The 19,877-nt window shown below is 38.0% G+C and overlaps 1 protein-coding gene across 3 annotated transcripts in view; it reads right to left on the reverse strand.

Annotated features, from left to right (window-relative positions):
* Window positions 1–19,877, reverse strand: part of wdr47a (WD repeat domain 47a) — a 76,193-nt gene that overhangs the window by 24,850 nt on the left and 31,466 nt on the right. For all 3 annotated transcript variants that reach the window (XM_053651493.1, XM_053651494.1, XM_053651492.1), the window contains 2 exons: window positions 14,738–14,855; window positions 7,272–7,453 (listed from right to left, as the gene is read on the reverse strand). In XM_053651493.1, the coding sequence (XP_053507468.1) occupies window positions 7,272–7,453; window positions 14,738–14,855 (300 nt within the window). The remainder of the gene's footprint in view (window positions 1–7,271; window positions 7,454–14,737; window positions 14,856–19,877) is intronic.

Genomic DNA, 19,877 nt, shown 5'->3' on the forward strand with positions numbered 1-19,877 from the left:
GCATGGCAGCTGACATAGATGTGAATGTAAAAAGAAGCACGCTCAGGTGTACCACTGATTTAACAATGTCATGGATAACGAGATGCACCTTTCATCCCAATTTGCATAATTCGTATGGGAATGTATTTAGAATGCAAGACGATTGTAATACAACATGTTTTACATGTAAAATAGAACACGTTTTTACAGACTTGTTCTCTTGTTCAAAGTAGTTATAGTGTTCAGAAACATTTTTGATAATTCGTGTTCCATAACTGTCCATTACATAGTTCTATAAAAGTCATAAAAGATCTAAAAATTATTTTAAAAAAGTACAAAATCACAAAAGCAAAAAAAAAATCTATCCATCTATCCATATATCCAGATTATAGATAATGTAAATAATAAGATAGACTTTATATAAAATAGATAATCATTATACCTGGTGTCCTCCAATATGTGGGGGGGGGGGGGGGGGGTTGGTGGCAGCTCAGGAGGGCTTTAGTTAAAAAAGGTTGAGAACCTCTGAACTTGAGCATATATTTGAGCCATCAAAGAAATGAAGCAAACGTGGTTACCTGCACTGAACTGTTTTTTTTTTTTTTTTTTTTTTTTTTTTTTTAGAAAATAAAAAAAAATATAAACTGGATGAGGAGGACATGGTATTGATCAACTCTCCCTACATCCCTATTGGCAAAATTTGCAGCCAGAATTTGGACATTTAATTTTCCTGGGCTTTGAGAAAAACAGTTCTAATGCCCTTTTGTAGTTGAATTCCTCTGGGCTTGGCCCATTGATGGAGACCCTCAGAGGCAGGCAGTCAGGTGCTCTCTTTGCAGCCTGTTACGACAGTCTGATTTGACCAGAAAATGATGGTAACAACAATTAGCCAAATGAATGAAAATGAAAGGTGCATTTGGAGCACACTCTTGTACTCTTCATTTAGTTACAAAGAATATACAGACTATCATGAGGCAGAAATATATTATTTGTAGCTTCTATATTAGGCTAAACACAACACAGAGTTATCATTTCTATATATTTTCTACTAAATTATGTGATCTGATGAGCATGTAGTGTCATATAATGTCTAGATAGTGGGATAGATGACTATGACTCACAGAGAGATGATTCATTACAGATCCGTCAATCCTACTGTATGTTCATAACCCCCAAGTTCCGCATGACGAATATCCCATATAAACTTCCGCATTCTGTCCCCGTACATAACTAAGAAATACAAATGTTTCTACAAATGAAACATGAAACCAATAAATGTACGATTACAACAATTTATGGTTTGTATGTGTTTTTCTTGCGATTTGGGGTATGTTTTATGTGCACTTCTAACAGAAATGAAGAAATAACTGTCACTGTAACCGTTTTTATAATAAACAATAACCAAATATCGAAGCTAGAGTCCTAAATGCTTGTCACGGTAATAGAGTGCAGTGAATCTAAACAACAATAACTTACAATAAATTACAATTACTTACCTCAAACGATGTTGTGTCCTCAAAATTCCTTGGCATCTCGGACGCACCCAGGTGGTTCAGGTGCATGTCTGACCATGTGCGCGTACAGTAGGAGGAGCGGTCTGACTGACTTGGCATGAGAGATGCTTTGCTGAAGCAATGGCACAAATCTTTTGTGTCATTATAAGAAGTGTAAAAATGTTTTTGGTTCATTGTGAAATTGTGGGAGGACAAATTACAGTAGCAGGCTGCCACGGTCTAGGTACTTAATGGGAAACACTGCACCTAATGTTCTACAGTATTTAATCTGTCCTAACCATCAGGGGTAGTATTTCAACATATGCATAACCTATACCAGTATGTAATGAGGAACCGACTCACCCTAAGTCTGACTAGATGCGTGTTCAGATATGATCAGCACACATGTTGATCTTATAAGATGTGGAGAGATGCATGGTCATCATGTCCATGTAGCAGCAGCACAGACCTTCCGTTGCATGCTTCTCAATTGCGTCCATGAGGATGAAACACTTCTGCCAAAAAGGCTGTAAACAATGAAACTCTTTCCAGATTGGCATACTGTCAGGGTCCTTACAGAGAGGTATTAAGGGACTCTAACACAAAGGGAAGATCTCTGATTTCTGGGCAGCATGGTGGCTGGAGGGTGTCTAGCTCCTTTCAGAAACTCTGTTACAAGCTTAAAAGGACTTCATGTTATGATTATAGCACTCCTGACATAGCCAACAGTTTTCCAACCAGCCCAAACCCATGGCTCCAGATAGCTGGACTGGGGGTGTTACACCGTTCCACTCATTTGTTTTTAATTTGACAGATTAATTCTGTCTGGGGAAAGATTCCCAGGGCATTCCAAGCCTAGGCAAGAGAAATAGGATACTAGGGTTACGGTCGCCCTACATTCGGGACCTTGAGTAGGCAACTGCAGCCTGTAGGCTGTGTAGCATACATATACCAGAACATCTCCTCTTTGACTGAGGCTCCAACTGAGGCTCAGCTGGCCATTGTACCCCTGGCCCCATATAAGCTATTGTCACTTTGAGGTTGGTTATTATGGCCCACTAATAGCATAATTTTAGAGCCTCTTTCCTCAGCCTGCGAGCTGGTTGAGGCTAAATTAGATTTGCTCCTGGATGTTGCTGGAGACGCTGATGACAACTCGCTAAAACTGGTGATTCCCAATCAGACACAACAAGCTTTCCAGATGCAGCTACGGATATAGCGTCTGTGGTGGAAATAAAAAATCTTGACCAAAAGTCAAGAAAGACACAGATCAAGCAGCAAAATATTCCTCTTTATTTATACTTCAATGCCAGGGAGAGTGACCTTACTACAACATACCTTAGATCACCTTTAAAGCATACAGAATTGAACATGGTCCTTATAAGCAGTACAATGAATTCTGATTGGTTACACACAGACAAAAAAGTCATACAACTAAGTAAGTTATGTAAGTTACTTTCGTAGTACCAGTGCTTTACCTTTTTGAAACTCAGCTATCCACTTGTTTGGTCATACCCATCACATTCACAGCACAAGCTGTTGCAAGACAAGTTCACCCTGAGGTCTCATTCTGCAGGGCTTCTAACATTTATTTTACTAACTTTACTAATGTAGTAGCTTTATTGGTTATACGTATAAATCTTAAGCACAGAGTAAAATTTAAATCATAAAAGAGAAATCGGCTTCAGGCTTTTGTTGGACACTCCACTAATGGCTATGAGCTCTCTTTTGCATGTGGGCTCTGCTTAAGCCGCATAACTTTCAGCTGAACCATGTCTGATGCTAGGCCATCACTCTGTCTTGAGAGACTGAGCCTTGGCCTTTTGATTTAGACAGCCTCCATTGTCCATCTCCATTTAAAGCTATCAGCCTCCCTGGGCTGTGGAGCATGGATCATCTGATCTGGTGTCTTGACCTGCTGAGCACTATGCCACACAATATGTCCACACAAGCAATGAGTCATGCGTTATCATGCTTACTTTACTCTTTGGAGCCAGATGTGAATAGTGGGAACTCACTTCCATAAGTCACCACATTGACATATAGGCCACTTGACAATTCGGCACTGGAAAAAGACTGACGTGTACAAAAGTTAGAAGAAATAAAAAGAATGTCATCCATTACTGATGCCAATTCATAGTGCCATATGGTCACCACGTGAGTTAAAGGTATCAGTATGTGTGTGCATGTGTACAAGTAGGTATCCACGTTTTGAAACACCGCCCAGTGTTTAGGTGAAATTGGACCCACCAGAATAATAGATTGGAGTTCAAATAATAACAGCTCAAATTCGTTTAGTATATTAAAAATCCTTCTGCTCACTTATAAAGCTCTCAATAATTTCACTTTTACAGCATTTGGCAGACACCCTTATCCAGAAGGATTTACATTTATCTCATTTATACAACTGAGCAGTTGAGGGTTAAAAGCCTTGCTCAAGGGCCCAGCACTGGCAGCTTGGCAGGGCTGGGATTTGAACTCACGACCTTCCGATAAGGGGTCCAACGACTTAACCTTCAGATTCTATAAATATTCACTTTCTTCTCTTTGCCCAGTCTGTCTCTCTGCAATACTTACCATGCTGAACCTTAACATATTATATCACCTAATAATTAATAGCATAATTTTTAATACTATATTTACTAGAAATGCACCAATACAAAATTTTTCAGCCGATACAATAACCGATTATTCAGAGTGATATCGGCCGATACAGATAGTTCTGCCTTTTATGCCCTCTTTTAAATTAATAATAATTTATTCCACAATTCTAAAAGAAATGCAAATAAAAAATTTATTCTCTCCATTTCAACAAGTTGTTTCACAGTAACTGGTCTTGTAAACAGAAAACACATTACTTAAATTAACGTTCACACATTAACTAAATTTTGACGGTTAAAGTAAGATTTCTTAACTTATTGAATTAACTTATAACTATAACTATATTAATTATATTAACTTATTAATTCATATTAACAGAATTAATCGACTGAATTCTAAAAAACCTGCTGTTAGTCTCACATTCACTCACCAGAAACAAAATCATTTCTACTTTATCATTCACATCAAAGTGGTAGTATATAATATAAACTTTTTTATATATTAACATTAACTGGGTATGACATATACTACTCTACAAATACATTATTCTGTTCAACAGAATACCTGTTTGTCAACTCATCTTCATTTAAATCCTTCAACAGTGTACTAGATGCTCAATAGGGTTTAGCTCTGAAGACATGCTTGGCCAGTCCATCACCTTCACCCTCAGCTTCTTTAGCAAGGCAGTGGTCGTCTTGGAGGTGTGTTTGGGGTCATTATCATGCTGGAATACATGCTGGGATCATGCTCTGCTTCAGTATGTCACAGTACATGTTGGCATTCATGGTTCCCTCAATGAACTGTAGCTCCCCAGTGCCGGCAGCACTCATGCAGCTCCCACCACCATGCTTGACTGTAGGCAAGACACACTTGTCTTTGTACTCCTCACCTGGTTGCTGCGACACACGCTTGACACCATCTGAACCAAATAAGTTTATCTTGGACTCATCAGACCACAGGACATGGTTCCAGTAATCCATGTCCTTAGTCTGCTTGTCTTCAGCAAACTGTTTATGGGCTTTCTTGTGCATCATCTTTAGAAGAGGCTTCCTTCTGGGACGACAGCCATGCAGACCAATTTGATGCAGTGTGCGGCGTGTGGTCTGAGCACTGACAGGCTGACCCCCACCCCTTCAACCTCTGCAGCAATGCTGGCAGCACTCATACGTCTATTTCCCAAAAACAAACTCTGGATATGACGCTGAGCACGTGCACTCAACTTCTTTGGTCAACCATGGCGAGGCCTGTTCTGAGTGGAACCTGTCCTGTTAAACCACTGTATGGTCTTGGCCACCGTGCTGCAGCTCAGTGTCAGGGTATTGGCAATCTCCTTGTAGTCTAGGCCATCTTTATGTAGAGCAACAATTCTTTTTTTCAGATCCTCACAGAGTTCTTAGCCATGAGGTGCCATGTTGAACTTCCAGTGACCAGTATGAGTGAGTGTGAGAGCGATGACAACAAATTTAACACACCTGCTCCCCATTCACACCTGAGACCTTGTAACACTAACAAGTCACATGACATCGGGGAGGGAAAATGTCTAATTGGGCCCAATTTGGACATTTTCACTTAGGGGTGTACTCACTTTTGTTGCGGGCAGTTTAGACATTAATGGCTGTGTGTTGAGTTATTTTGAGGGGACAGCAAATTTACACTGTTATACAAGTTGCACACGTACTACTTTACATTGTAGCAAAGTGTCATTTCTTCAGTGTTGTCACATTAAAAGATATAATCAAATATTTACAAAAATGTGAGGGGTGTACTCACTTTTGTGAGATACTGTATATATATATATATATATATATATATTTATATATATATATAATCTCATTACAGTAATGTAACTTGAAATATATAATTTGAAGCCCTTCTCCTTCTTACTGTTGGGTATAACAGCTGACTGTCTGACAATACAATTAATGTCATTCATGGTAATCTGGGAAATTCTTGTAAACAGGTAGTGTAATATGTCATACTCTCCTTCACCATCTCCACACAGTTATCACCAACAGCAAAAATGGCTTCCGGCGTGGCACCGGATGTAACTGAGATGGCTGAGAAAAAAAGCCGAAGCGATCGTTCATAGAGTGTATTTAACCTAGCAAACTTGTATATTATATGCATATGGTAGCTAATACTTGGGGGGGACATTAAAAGGACATGAAACATTTGTACTTCTTGAAAATGGACAGCAAGCAAGCCCCTAACAGCTGTGTAACACTGCAGCTTCCCTTTGGAGTAATTGATTACTTTTCAAATTAAATGACACGAAGATTATCACTTGGCTATATTGTTAGTTGTTTGTTGTTCATTTATATAACAGCACTTTTCCAATGGGTGATGAACACGTGCCTTCAGATGAGTCACGTGTGTATATAATAATGCTGTCTTGGTGTGTTTAGAGATGAATTGTTGTGATATTTGATGCTGCAGCCTGCAGCACATACTGATAAGGAATGAATGAATGAGAAATGAATAGAAAATTGTGGTGTTTGAAGCTGTATTGTGGGATAGTTAAGAGAGAATGTAATCGGAATGCCAACCCAAAAATGAGTTGTGTTTTTCTTGAGTCTCTGTCTGCAAGTCCAGCCAAGTCTCGAGTCAAGTCTCGAGTCTCAAGTCCAAGTAGCAGACTTGAGTTTCCATCTCTGGCATGTGCACATCAAAACACACAAAAAACAAAGAAAAAAAAAAAAGAAGAAAAAAGTACAACGCGAGAAACATAAAATGTGGATGAAAATGATAGGTAAATGATACTGAGCAGTAAAAATTACAAGGGAGAGTTAAGTAGTGGATTTGGCACAGGTGGTGCAGATTAAACAGTATATTGAGGCATTGTTAATATGTTGTTGAGCTATGTGTTACATGTGAGTGTTTATACATTATAAACTTATACATACTGACTCTCTCTCTCGCTCTGTGTGTGTCTGTGTGTGTGTGTTGGCATTCACATGTAATTGTAAGTTATTCTGTTGTGGACAATCCACTAATCATAAACTAGTGTAATAGTCAAAGAAGGTACATGAATGTATTGTTGAACTGTTCAATTTGGTTCTTGAGTTTTGTTCAACTTACAAACTGTCATCAAGAAAAATTAACGAAAACTAACTAGTTGCTAGTAGAGTTAAGCGTTTGTAAAGGTCATACAACCTCAACAGTTGTATTTGGAGAATATTTGATGGCACAAAGTCTGACCTGTTGAGGAAGGTCTCAGTGAGGTTGTGCTTGGCAGTAGGTGAAGTCTCCTGCTGCTGGACTCCACCCTCCAGTAGCATCTGTTGGTATAGCTGCCTCTGGTGTTGCTTCTGTTCCAGGTGCTGCTGTACACGTAAGCGTTGCCTATAGTACTCCTGATACTGTTCCATCGAGTCACGCAACTACGGAACGAAAGAGAGAAAGAGAGAGAGAGAGAGAGAGAGAGAGAGAGAGAGATTTGTAACAGCTCAAAGGGGGTCAGCAATTTTTAATTCAGAATTTATTCTCATCACATTCTGGCAACTGTCAACAGAATATCTGCTTAGACCAAAAAAAAAAAAAAGGGTGGGAAGCCCCCACCGACATTCTAACTGCGTAACAGAATGTTGTCTCTCCTGCACTGTGAGCATCAGCAGTGTGCATACATGTGTTTTGTGTGTGTAGCTTTAAACTTAGCAACATTTAACAATGTTCGGCTAAGTTCTGGCCATACCAATCTGCTTTCCTATTAACTTTGAAACTATGTTCTTTTATTTCCATCCATCTTCTATACCACTTATCCTTTTCAGGGTCACGGGGAACCTGGAGCCTATCCCAGGGAGCATGGGGCACAAGGCGGGGTACACCCTGGACAGGGTGCCAATCCATCGCAGGGCACAATCACATACACATTCACACACCCATTTATACACTATGGACACTTTGGACATGCCAATCAGCCAACCATGCATGTCTTTGGACTGGGAGATGAAACCGGAGTACCCGGAGGAAACCCCCACAGCACGGGGACAATATGCAAACTCCGCACACACAGAGCAGCGGTAGGAATCGAACCCCCTATCCTGGCGGTGTGAGGTGAACGTGCTAACCACTAAGCCACCATGCACTGTTCTTTTTTTTGTTTATCGTAATTTATTTTGTCTATAATATGATATATACAATAACTACAATTATAGACAAAATATATATTATAATTATTATATATACATACACACACATATATATACACACATACATACACACACACACACACACATGTATATATATATATATATATATATATATATATATATATATATATATATATATATATAAAAAAATGTGTGTGTATATGTATATTATAATTAAAAAACTGGTGAACTGAAATTGACATACAAAATGAGAAACAACAATAAATGTTAGTGACTGATCTGCTATTCAGAAATTATTGCATGCATGTGTCTGCATGTGCATCTTTGTTTTGCTCTAGACAAACTAGATGCCAAATAATTTTTTTGCACAGCATAGTATGCTCAGTTCTCAGTGTGATCCAACAATAAAAGAGTCAGAGTCTCATACACCTAGGGTCAGGATATCCAATCTCAGTTTTTCATAGCTCGACTGATTTCAAGTTATCGTCCACTTCTTTTGGCAAGTCAATTAGGGCATCTACTTTGTTCCTATCAATCTCTTTAAACAGTCTTGAAGATTGATGTAATGTATTTTAGGAGCTTCTGATTGGACAACTGTCATAATTAGGAATTTATTGGAAGTACACCTGTAGCTGTACTTAAGGGCCTACCTTTAGAGGCAATGCCTTGTTGCCCTCCACAGGTCCAATTCCTTCTTAAGAACAATTTCCCAAAACTATTTTTTTTTTTAAATGACAAAAAAAGACTTTATTTTTATAGAAATAAAGTAGATACCTTAATTGACTTAACACAAGAATTGTAAGTTAACATGAAATGTGTGGAGTCAGCCTATAAACATTTGGCCTCAACTTTTCAAGTGCAAAACCCAAAGGTCCCAAGTTATTTCTTCTTACTATTCGCTAACAGGCTCTAAAGTGAGGAAGAATCTGTGACTAGAACAGATAATTTATGTGTGCCAACATTATGGAATACTACTCACATCAAAACCAAACCAACATTTGATTGCCAACCACTACTAACAGTTTAGAAGCCCAGTCAGGCATGAATCCCTTTGTCTGAACATTATAGGACCCAGCTCAGATATATTACATCACCATAACCAATCTGGAACTGACGTTACACAGCACGGGCTACAAATTACATTTCAAGCTTCAGTGCTTCTTTAGGCTACCTGTTAATAAGAAAATAATTCAAATATGTGCAATAAATGAGGAAAATAATAAATCAGTGTGTCATATTACAACTTTTTAACAATGTACCAGTTTTTTAAATTGTGTGAATGACCTGATGGACATGGCTCAGCTGAAAGCTTTGATTCTGGAACTGAGAGTGCACAGTGAAGAACCTTATTCCCATCAACAGAGCTCTCATTACAGCTCAATTACCAACCTTCCTTGCCTGGAGGATGCTATGTCTACAACATGGGAGGATTTTCCAGGCTGATAATGACCTGGGACTCGCCATGTTCAGCCTGTTTCTCACACTCCTGGTCATATTTAATCAAAATTTTACTCAGTTTTAAAATATAACAAATATATATTACATGGTACAAAGAAAAATATATATAGGCCAACGCATATGATAACATTTCATTAAAGTAATAGAAAATCAAAAAACTCAGGTTTTACCAGTAAATTTGATGCAATCTGCAGTTGACTGTAGAATTGAGAATCTATTCTTAAATATGTTTCAGTCTAGCAAAGTACATTTAGCCTGCTTCTTTACCATCTGCCTCTCTACTGTTTTTTCCCCAAATGCCGCAACTAATCTATATCCAGGGCTGGAAACTGGCTACATTTTTTGGGGAAATTAAGAGGGTTTCTATCTTTTATCCACTCGAAAGCCTACAAAAGCGAGTTGCCTACATAAATGTGAGTTCCGCACATAAGTGACTTTCATGATTGGCCATAATACCTACAGGCTGCAGCCAATGGGAACGCTTCTCTATCAACGCACGTCATCATAGGATCAGACCACCTCAGGTAAGTTAACAGAGTCTTAACAGAGCCAAAAATCTTAACAGAAGCAGTTACTTTAACAGATGCAATAGTAGAAACTTTGATATGGATAAAGCTGTGTGCACGTACCTGAAATGATCCAGGTTTAATCTATTTTGAATGCCCTCATTCATCTTAATTTATTTTCACTATTATAGCTGGCTAAGTATTATATCCACAATTATGTTAGCCTACATGTTTATTTCAAACAGAAACATTGTCAGTAGTTACAGAGAGAGATATGTAATGTTTGTAAAGTGTTTTAGCTGTCATTTATGCAGATTCTCAAACCAGTATGGGCTTTTACTGTACCACTTTCATTTTTTATTGCACTGACACAGGCTGTCAATCTTATTTTTGTTGGCAGTCAAAAAAGGCAAGAAAGAGAGAGAAGAGTTTGAAGGGGCAAGACAGTCAGTTGGGCAGGTTGATAAAACTATATTAAATTACTTTGGACCACCTGGTAAAAATGCTAGGAGCGAGAGGGCAGAGGGTTGTCATATGGAAGATAAGGATGAATGAATGGTGTCTGTTTTTTGCTAACCATAATTCATGAATGTTGTTCACTGACCTTTCATGTGTCTGTCTTAATAATCAAGAAAGCATATTGTTTGGAGGAGACATGAAATAAGTGTAATGTTATTATATATTATAGAGGTATTTATATGTTTATTTTTATATTATATTTATATTTCGGTCATCTGAAAAACTCTCCAACAAGAATCCCCCCAGTGTATCTCTGCCATTTCCACCACTGTCAATATCTTCCCACAGAACCAACTACTGAATATATTAGCAGACCAGCTGACAAGTTTATCAGGGTTTGTACAGATGCCTCATAATGAAATTCCAGGACTCTCAAGGACTTTTCAAGCACTATTTTTTTCCCTCTTTTTTTCCCAAAGAGATGTCATTCAAACATATTCTATATTTAAAATAATAATATATAAATAAGTAATTTATATAAAATAATAATAAAACGCAACCAATTTTTATATGGCACCTTTTCCTGCCATGTTGGACTAAATTTTCATTTCCCAGGCACTGCTTCATCTTCACCATAACGCCAGTATTCTCCAGGTGAGTGACAGGAGCACTGTTGCCAACAACCTTCAATGGAAAGTCCCTAAATGTTACTAGATGATGTTGTGCACTTATTAGCATATTCATTACAGCTTTGCGTTGTATTTTCATTCTGCCTAGTGTCAGCCCTTTACAGCTGTTTGCTTCTCTCCTACTCTGTGCTCACATACTGTATTTTAATACAGCCACATTCCAAATAAAGCTGTTCTCATTTACATATTTTTCTGTTTCTGTTGTCAGACAACGGAACAAGTATGAAATAGTGACTGAAATGCAGCCCATTAAGATTACATGTTAACCAGCAGTCACTTCCAAGCTGTTTCCAAGCTGCTGCTCTGCACAGCTAAAATCCTGATTTTATCACCATACACACAAGGTAAAGACAATGAGTGTGCGGTGATTTCAGCTGTATTTACATGTAAAACGATCACTCAGAGAGAAAGTTAGAATGCTGCTCCTCTCTGTCATTCACTGAACAGAGTAGCCACAGAGAGAGGTGTACCTGCAGCGGGAAAGCAGGACCTCCAACTTGCAGGGCAGTACTGGCCACTCTCTTCTACTGAAAGTAGCTAAGGTTTGCCCGAAAAGTCACTAGATTTGTTGTTGGGCGCTTTTCTGGGAAAAAAAAAATGTCACTAATGTGGTCTGAAAAGTGGACCGGAGCTGTCAAAATGAGTGAGTGAATAGTGGGACGAGGGGGAGGGGCTGCAGCGGTGTCATATTTTGTGTGAAAGGATTGTATTCAGGTTAGAAAATAAACAATTTAAAGTTACTTAGTATTTTCCTATTTATTGACTTTATAATCCAAGCATTATTTAAGCACCAGTAGATAAAATGGATAAAAACTAGATAAACTAAACTAGATAAAAATGTAAGGTTTTCCAGTACTAAATTTCAAAGAGCCAAATTCAAGTACTTCAAGCACCTTGTACAAACCCTGCACTCATGTGCTTTTCCAGTCCCTTGCAATCTCGAGATTTGACTACAAACAGCTGAGATTAAGGCTGTCTTCAAATGAAGACTTTAGACTTACCTATTCACTAAACACTTAAACAAGAACTAAATCTACATAGCTTAACTTAAAAATTTACTATAATGTACTTCTGTACTAACAGAGAGTTTTGAGAGTTGCTGCTATAACTCTCACAATAACTCCTATGTAACAGAGTTTTAGCCTCATGGTATTCTTAAACCATATAGCCTATTTGCACATAAAATGTTTTTTCAATGCACTTCTGTAAGACACTATATGAATGACTCCTAAATAGTGCAAATATGAAGTGTTATTAGACTTTTGTGCAAATAACAGACTGTCAATAATAAACATTTTGTTTGAACACAAGCTACCTTATAAGAATACTTTGGACCAGAGTACCCTGGGCCAAATCCAACGATTTTATGATTGCATCATCAGAATTGACAACATAAATTTTGGTAAAAAGACAGGAGCAGAGCTGTCAACTGAATCAGATTCGCTGCACAGAGTGCCGACCAGATTTACCTGTTTAACCCAGGGGACCTTCTGGGTTGCTTGGGAGTGTCTGGCAGGAGCTTCAATCATTCCTCTGTTTACTTGTTTACTTATAATTTGCAACATTCCTACCATTAAACTTTTTTATTTAAATTAGAAGATTAAAAAAAAAAAGAAAAAGAAATGGACAAGGCCCACCAAGGTAAAATAACTTTTCCCGGTAAAATAAAATTTCCCTGTAATTTTTGGTTGTATAACTCACCCCCAACATTGACTCTCTACAGAAAAAAAAAAATCATTTTAGTATTTATATGTTTTCATAATTGTATGAATTGTTCTTTTGCAGCAATAACAGATTTGAGTCATCTCAGATGTGTCTTTATGAGCTCTGTCAAATTAAATGGAGAATGATGGTGGACAGCAAATTTCAGGCCTTGCCACAAATTTTCAATTGGACTTAAGTCTGAGTTTTGACTCGGCCATTCCAAAACACAAACCTTCTTTTTTCCAATTCATTCTGTTCTAGATTTTGCCCTGTGTTTGATGCTCCCAGCAATGTGCTTGATCACATGAATGAGTGTTGTGCTATATTTGGTTCATGCCAAACATTATGCTTTGACTTTAGAACAAATGGCTCAATTTTAGTCTCATCAGACCACACAATCCTTTCCAGAAGCTATCAGATTTTCTAAAATGGCCTTTCTCAGAAATAGCTTCCTTCTGGTCACTGTCCCATAACGGGTAGATCTAAGAAGAGCAGAAGATATTGTTCATGTCTGCACAGGTTCTTCCATTTCAGACAGTGAGCTCTGTAACCCCTTCAGTATTGTAGCTGGACTCTTGGACACTTCTCTAACAATTTCCCTTCTTGCTCAAGCATAGGTTGGGCCATATTCTTTTCCACTTTGGTATAATGGTTCAAAGTTTTCCAGTTATTTTTTATAATCTCAATCTTTTATCCTCGATCTTGAAGCTTCACTGGTCATTCCTTGGTCTTCATGAGAGCAGGACTGATCTGATATTTTAGCTGTGAGACCCCCCAAAGTCAGAAATATTTACTGCATACAATTGGATACAAGTGGATTTAAAATTAACACAGGTGTACCCTGTTTAACATATTTAGTGTGAACTCTTGAAAATGAAATACTAGTCCTAATTTAAATTGCTAAAATAAACTTTTATTGTTTAAATAATTCTGAGGACATCTGAATAATTTCTTTAATTTTATTTCTGAAGAGTCACTTCAAAATGAGCAGAAAAATAATCACATTCTAATATACTTAAATTTGAAGTTGTAATACATCAAAAAGAGGAATAATCACTGGGAGGTGAATATTTTCTGGAGGCACTGTACACACACATCCCTGCAGACACTGGTGAACATTCACACACACACTAGGGATGTCACGATACCATAAATCTAGTAGTCGGTACCGATACCACCAAAAAATTCACGATACTTGATACCAAAGTAGATACCATGGTGTGATATAAAAATAAAATAAAAAAATTAAAAACTCTCCTGGAGGACATCCTCCTCTGGCTGATACTGGCAAAAAGAGAGAGAGGGGGATATTTTAGTTATCAAACACTGTCTGACAATGACTAATAAAACAGTGGAGGCTACAAGTGCTATGGCGCACTCCTAAACACACACACACCCCTTATACTCTGAATGCAAGCATTAGTTTAAATTCACTGATATGGTGGCAGGCCAAAAAGAGGTCTAACCCTAACCCTCGGTAACTTCATTACCAATGGTACCTATGCTACTGCAGAAATGTTGGTACCGGAGTATCGGTTCTCGTGACATCCCTAACGCACATTCAAGTGTATTACATCTCAGTTACTCACTAAATGAGCAAAAAAAAGTCGTTCATTCAAAATAAATATTTACCACATGCTGATTTGCAATTTCAAATTACGTCAAAATTAATACATCTTTAGCCAAACTTGACAGCTGGCTATTATATCATTTGCTTAGAGGATTAATTGATGAATTACCTCATTCTTCTTGGTAGAAGTCGTTTCTGAGGCATCCTGACCCGGAGCAGAGACTGGGCGGGAGTTCTGGGAACTGCTTAAGCTCATCATTTTATCTGAGGGAGTTTCAGTTCTGGAGCTGCACATACAAAAAACAATACTCTCTCTCTCTACTTCACGTTTTATTTTTTCAAACATATCTTTGTTCATGCTCTTGAATATTTATAAGAACAAAGTCAAAAAACATTATGTGTTTAAATCTCAAGTGGGTAAATGTACTGCAAGTATATCAAATAAAAAAACAGAAGTGTCCGAATACAGTGCTCTCCACTAATATAGGCACCCTTGGTAAATATGAGCAAAACAGGCTGTGAAAAATTGTCTTTATTGATTAACTTTTTGATCTTTTGTTCAAAGAATTCACAGAAAATACTCTGCTCTCTGCTCAAACAATTGCAAACACAACACAAATATATGTGTGGCACAATTATTGGCATCCTTTCAGTCAATACTTTGTGCTACCTCCCTTTGCCAAGATAATAGCTTTGAGTCTTCTCCTATAATGCCTGATGACGTTGGAGAATACATGGCAAGAGTTCTGAGACCATTCCTCCATATAGAATCTCTCCAGATCCTTCAAATTTTGAGGATTGTGGATTTTGAGGTCCATGCTAGTGCGCTCTCCTCTTCAGTTCACCCCACAGGTTTTCTATTGGTTTCAGGTCAGGGGACTGGGATGGCCATGGCAGGACCTTGATTTTGTGGTCAGTAAACCATTGTTATGTTGTTTTTGATGCATGTTTTGGATCACTGTCCTGCTGGAAGAGCCAACCACGACCCATTTTAAGCTTTCTGGCTGAGGCAGTCAGGTGTTCATTTAATATCTGTTGATATTTAATAGAGTCCATGATGCCATGTAGCCTAACAAAATGTCCAGGTCCTCTGGCAGAAAAACAGTCCCAAAACATTAAAGAGCCACCACCATATTTAAACGTGGGCATGAGGTACTTTTCCATATGGCTACCTCTCTAGGTGCGCCAAACCCACCTATGGTGTTTATTGCCAAAAAGCTCTATTTTGGTTTCATCTGACCAGAGAACCCAAAAACATCTGAAGTTCCAGTAGTGTCGCTGAAGACGCTTGAGTTTGTTTTTGGATGAGAGTAGAGGCTTTTTTTCTTGAAAGCCTTCTAAACAAATTGTGGTGAAGTAGGTGATGTCAGATTGTAGTTTTAGAGACTTTCTGACCCCAAGATGCCACTAACTTCTGCAATTCTCCAGCTGTGATCCTCGGAGATTTTTTGTCCGCTTGAACCATCCTTTTCACAGTGCTTTGAGACAATATAGACACGTGTCCAATTCCAGATTGATTCATAACATTTCCAGTTGACTGGAATGTCTTAATTATTGCCCTGATGGTGGAAATTGCTATTTTCTTACAGCCAATTCCCATTTTGTGAAGCTCAACAACCTTTTGCTGCACATCACAGCTATATTCCTTGGTCTTACCCATTGTGATGAATGACTAAGGGAATTTGGCCTGTGTGTTACCTCATATTTATACCCCTGTGACACAGGAAGTCATGGATGAGCAATTTCTTGTTCCTAGTCACTGAGGTGTACTAAAAAATTTAAAATATTCATGGGGTGCCAATAATTGTGCCACACATATTTAACAATTTTTTATAAACCTGTATTGTGTTTGCAATTGTTTGATACCCATGAGAGCAGAGTATTTTTGTGATTTTTTTTTTAACAAAAGATCAAAATGTTAAACAATAAAGCTCATATTTACCAAGGGTGCCAATATTAGTGGAGGGCACTGTACAATTTTGAATCCTTGCATGTATTCTACTTAAAATGTAGCTCATAAAGTAAGGCTATAAGCATAACTGTTGATACACCCACAGGGGTTTAAGGAGAAGTAACTGAATTTTGAATGCAGTCACATAGTTCAACAACAGCCTATGGAGGCTAGAACAGTTTGCTTCCTTGACCCAAATTCCTCATGACCATCCCCATTTACCAGTAGTGATTACTCCTGGAGGTTTCAGGCTTTGAGTATATAGTGGAAATGCTAGTTGGGTTTTGCTGGTTTCTTACTGCAGTAAAAATAATGTTGCCTTTGGAGACCCTTGCTATGAACTGGGGGTGTCCGAACAAAATTTACTCTTAAAATGCTCGTTTAATTTTCATATTTACACATTCAAAAGGGGGGATAAACACCTTTAAAATGTTCTATTATTAGTTGCCTAATACATATCTATTGGAATACATGTTTCCGTTGGTTATATGATTGTTGTGTTGCCTGAGGTTCGTCAAAGCAATAATTTCCTTGGTAAACATAAAATATGAAAAAAGTGTCCTAAAAGGTAATTATATGTACAGTCAGGTGACACAATTTTCATACTTTTGCCTCTGTACACCACCACAATGGAAGCAATAAACAATCAAGATGTGATTGAAGTGTATACTTTCAGCTTTAATGTAAGGGGTTTAACAAAAATACTGCATAAACCATTTAGGAATTACAGCCATTTTTACAGAGTCCTGCCATATTCACAGGCTCAAAAGTAACTGGACAAACTAACAATCTTAACGAGGGGTCCCTCTGTCACAGGGGGACATTTGGCCTTCGCATGTCGTAGCCAGAGCAAACTGGCAAACATATGTCTCAGTTTTAAAGCGTGGTGCTAATATTGATTTGTGTAGACATGAGTGAGTGATTGTCTTGACATTAACCTAGACAAGTTTGAACAACTTCAGGTAAAAATGGGAATGCTATTCCAAAGTATGTAAAAAGGGCCACACCTCCTGTTGCCAGTTGGTGGTACTATGACCGTGCCCCGCAATAGTCACATCCATGTGATCAGCCCACAATAACAAATAAAAATCAAAATTTTGATCTAAATCACACAATGCACAGCAAAAATATGAGCTCTTCCTTTATCTCATTTTAATGCCATATCACCTCCCCATGTCAACACCATTCGATATATCAAAAATTCGTTTGCAATTTAGCATCTTCAATGTCTTGCCATGATGTTGGCCATGGTTGGTGCCTGTCACATAAATCCCCTAGGAGGAGTCTTTCAAAATCCAGAGCATGCGTTTTTTCAAACAAACCAACATGGCCAACTTCCTGTTGGACGGAGCTAACACAAGCCAAAGAGAAAAATGTCTGTCATGGTGAGGACAATGTCCCCACCAAAACTTGTGATAATCAGACAACCTGTGTGGCAACCACAGCCATAAATTTATTCGGAAATGTTAGGGGGCACTATGGAGTCCACTGGCCACACCTAGGACAAATGACAAAAGAATTATAGAACATTGCCGATCTTTGATGGGTGTACCAGGTTTCAAGAGTTTAAGTATTCCAAAGGCATGAAATATGCATTTGCTAACTAGGGGGCGCTATGGAGTTGATATGGCATGTCTATGCCGAATTGCGATAATAAATCAAAAAATATTCTAAACCAAATGTATGTGTAAACTTTCATAAAGTTTTCAGCCATCGTAAGCCCCTCAAAACACCATGGGAAAATTTCAAAATTCTACATTCCATCCAACATGGCTGACTATCTGTTGGGTGGATTCAGATCAAACCAAAATAACTTTCTCTTACATGATGAGATCAATAACCATACCAAATCTTGTGTACCTGAGCAACTTCATCCCAACCACTGACTGTTTTTGGTGGCACTGTAGAGCTCCTCGGCCACACCCAAGCCTAAACACTACATAACTTTTTGAATTTACGCAGGTCTGATCTGTATGCCAAGTTTGTGAGTTTTCAAGGATGACAAATGCCTAACAAATGGGTGAATGTGTTTTAAAAATTTTTTAATAATAATTAAAGCTGCAAGCAGCGATAAACAGGCCCTCGCACACGGGTGCACATTGGGGCTGCTCTGCCAGGGGAAAGCAATTCCAATTTTTAAAGTTTATATAGTTGTTTTTGACATATTTTCCTGTTTCCAGTAGGCGCTATGACTATAACTGAATATTGGCAGGTAGATTCGCATCAAATATGTTAAGTCTGGTACAGACTGAACATTATATGCTTGAGTTTTAACAACTTCCTGTTTAATAGCAGTAATAGCACGATTTAGCACTTAGCTAAGTGTTGCTAGCATGTTTTAACATGTTTCTAGCATGGAACACCATTCCATTTTTCAGCACTTTTTAGCACTTATATGTTGTTAGGAATGTATCATGATGAAAAACATGTAATTTACTGTTGTCGGTAGGTGGCACTATGACTATATCTGAATATTGGGATGTAGATGTACTCAGGCCAGGACTCGTATCAAATATGCGTTTGGTACAGATTGAACTTTGTATGTTTGAGTTATAACAACTTCCTATTTTGTGGCATTTATAGCATGCTTTAGCACTTAGCTAAGTGTTGCTAGCATTGTATAATATGTTTCTAGCATATTGCTAGCATTTTTACAACTTGCTGGCATATTTTAATATGTTGGTAGTAGGGATGTCACGAGAACCGATACTTCGGTACCAACATTCTTAAAACGTGACGGTACTTGTTTTTCTGCAGTAGCATAGGTACTGTGGTAATAAAGGTTCCGAGGTTGGAATTCTTCCGGAACTGATGGGGGCAGCAAATACGCGCAAGTGTTTTAGTCTGTCCACAAGTGGTAAAGAAGAAAAACGCCTACAAGCACACAGGAAAAACTACAGAAGATGGCGACAAGTTTTTAGCTCCGCCCCGACTAGTTCAGAGGAAAGTGGTAAGAGTTATACATATATATATATATATATATATATATATATATATATATATATATATATATATATATATAGATAGATAGATAGATATTTATTTTTTTAAACCACACTGTATTATTGACTTTGGTATCGAGAACGTTTGGTGGTATCGGTACCGACTACTAGATTTTTGGTATCGTGACATCCCTAGTTGGTAGGAGTGCATCACAGTGTAAAACATGTCACTTGCTGTTGCCAGTATTGCGCCATGACTATAACTGAATATAACTTTTCTGGAACTCGATTATAAATCTTGCATGGTAGCACTACTTGTATTGTTCTCCGACTGATATATCGCTTTGCTTGTATTTCCTCATTTGTAAGTCGCTTTGGATAAAAGCGTCTGCTAAATGAATAAATGTAAATATATT

Source organism: Ictalurus furcatus, chromosome 20 (genome assembly GCF_023375685.1).
Source record: "Ictalurus furcatus strain D&B chromosome 20, Billie_1.0, whole genome shotgun sequence".
In the NCBI taxonomy this organism is placed as follows: domain Eukaryota; kingdom Metazoa; phylum Chordata; class Actinopteri; order Siluriformes; family Ictaluridae; genus Ictalurus; species Ictalurus furcatus.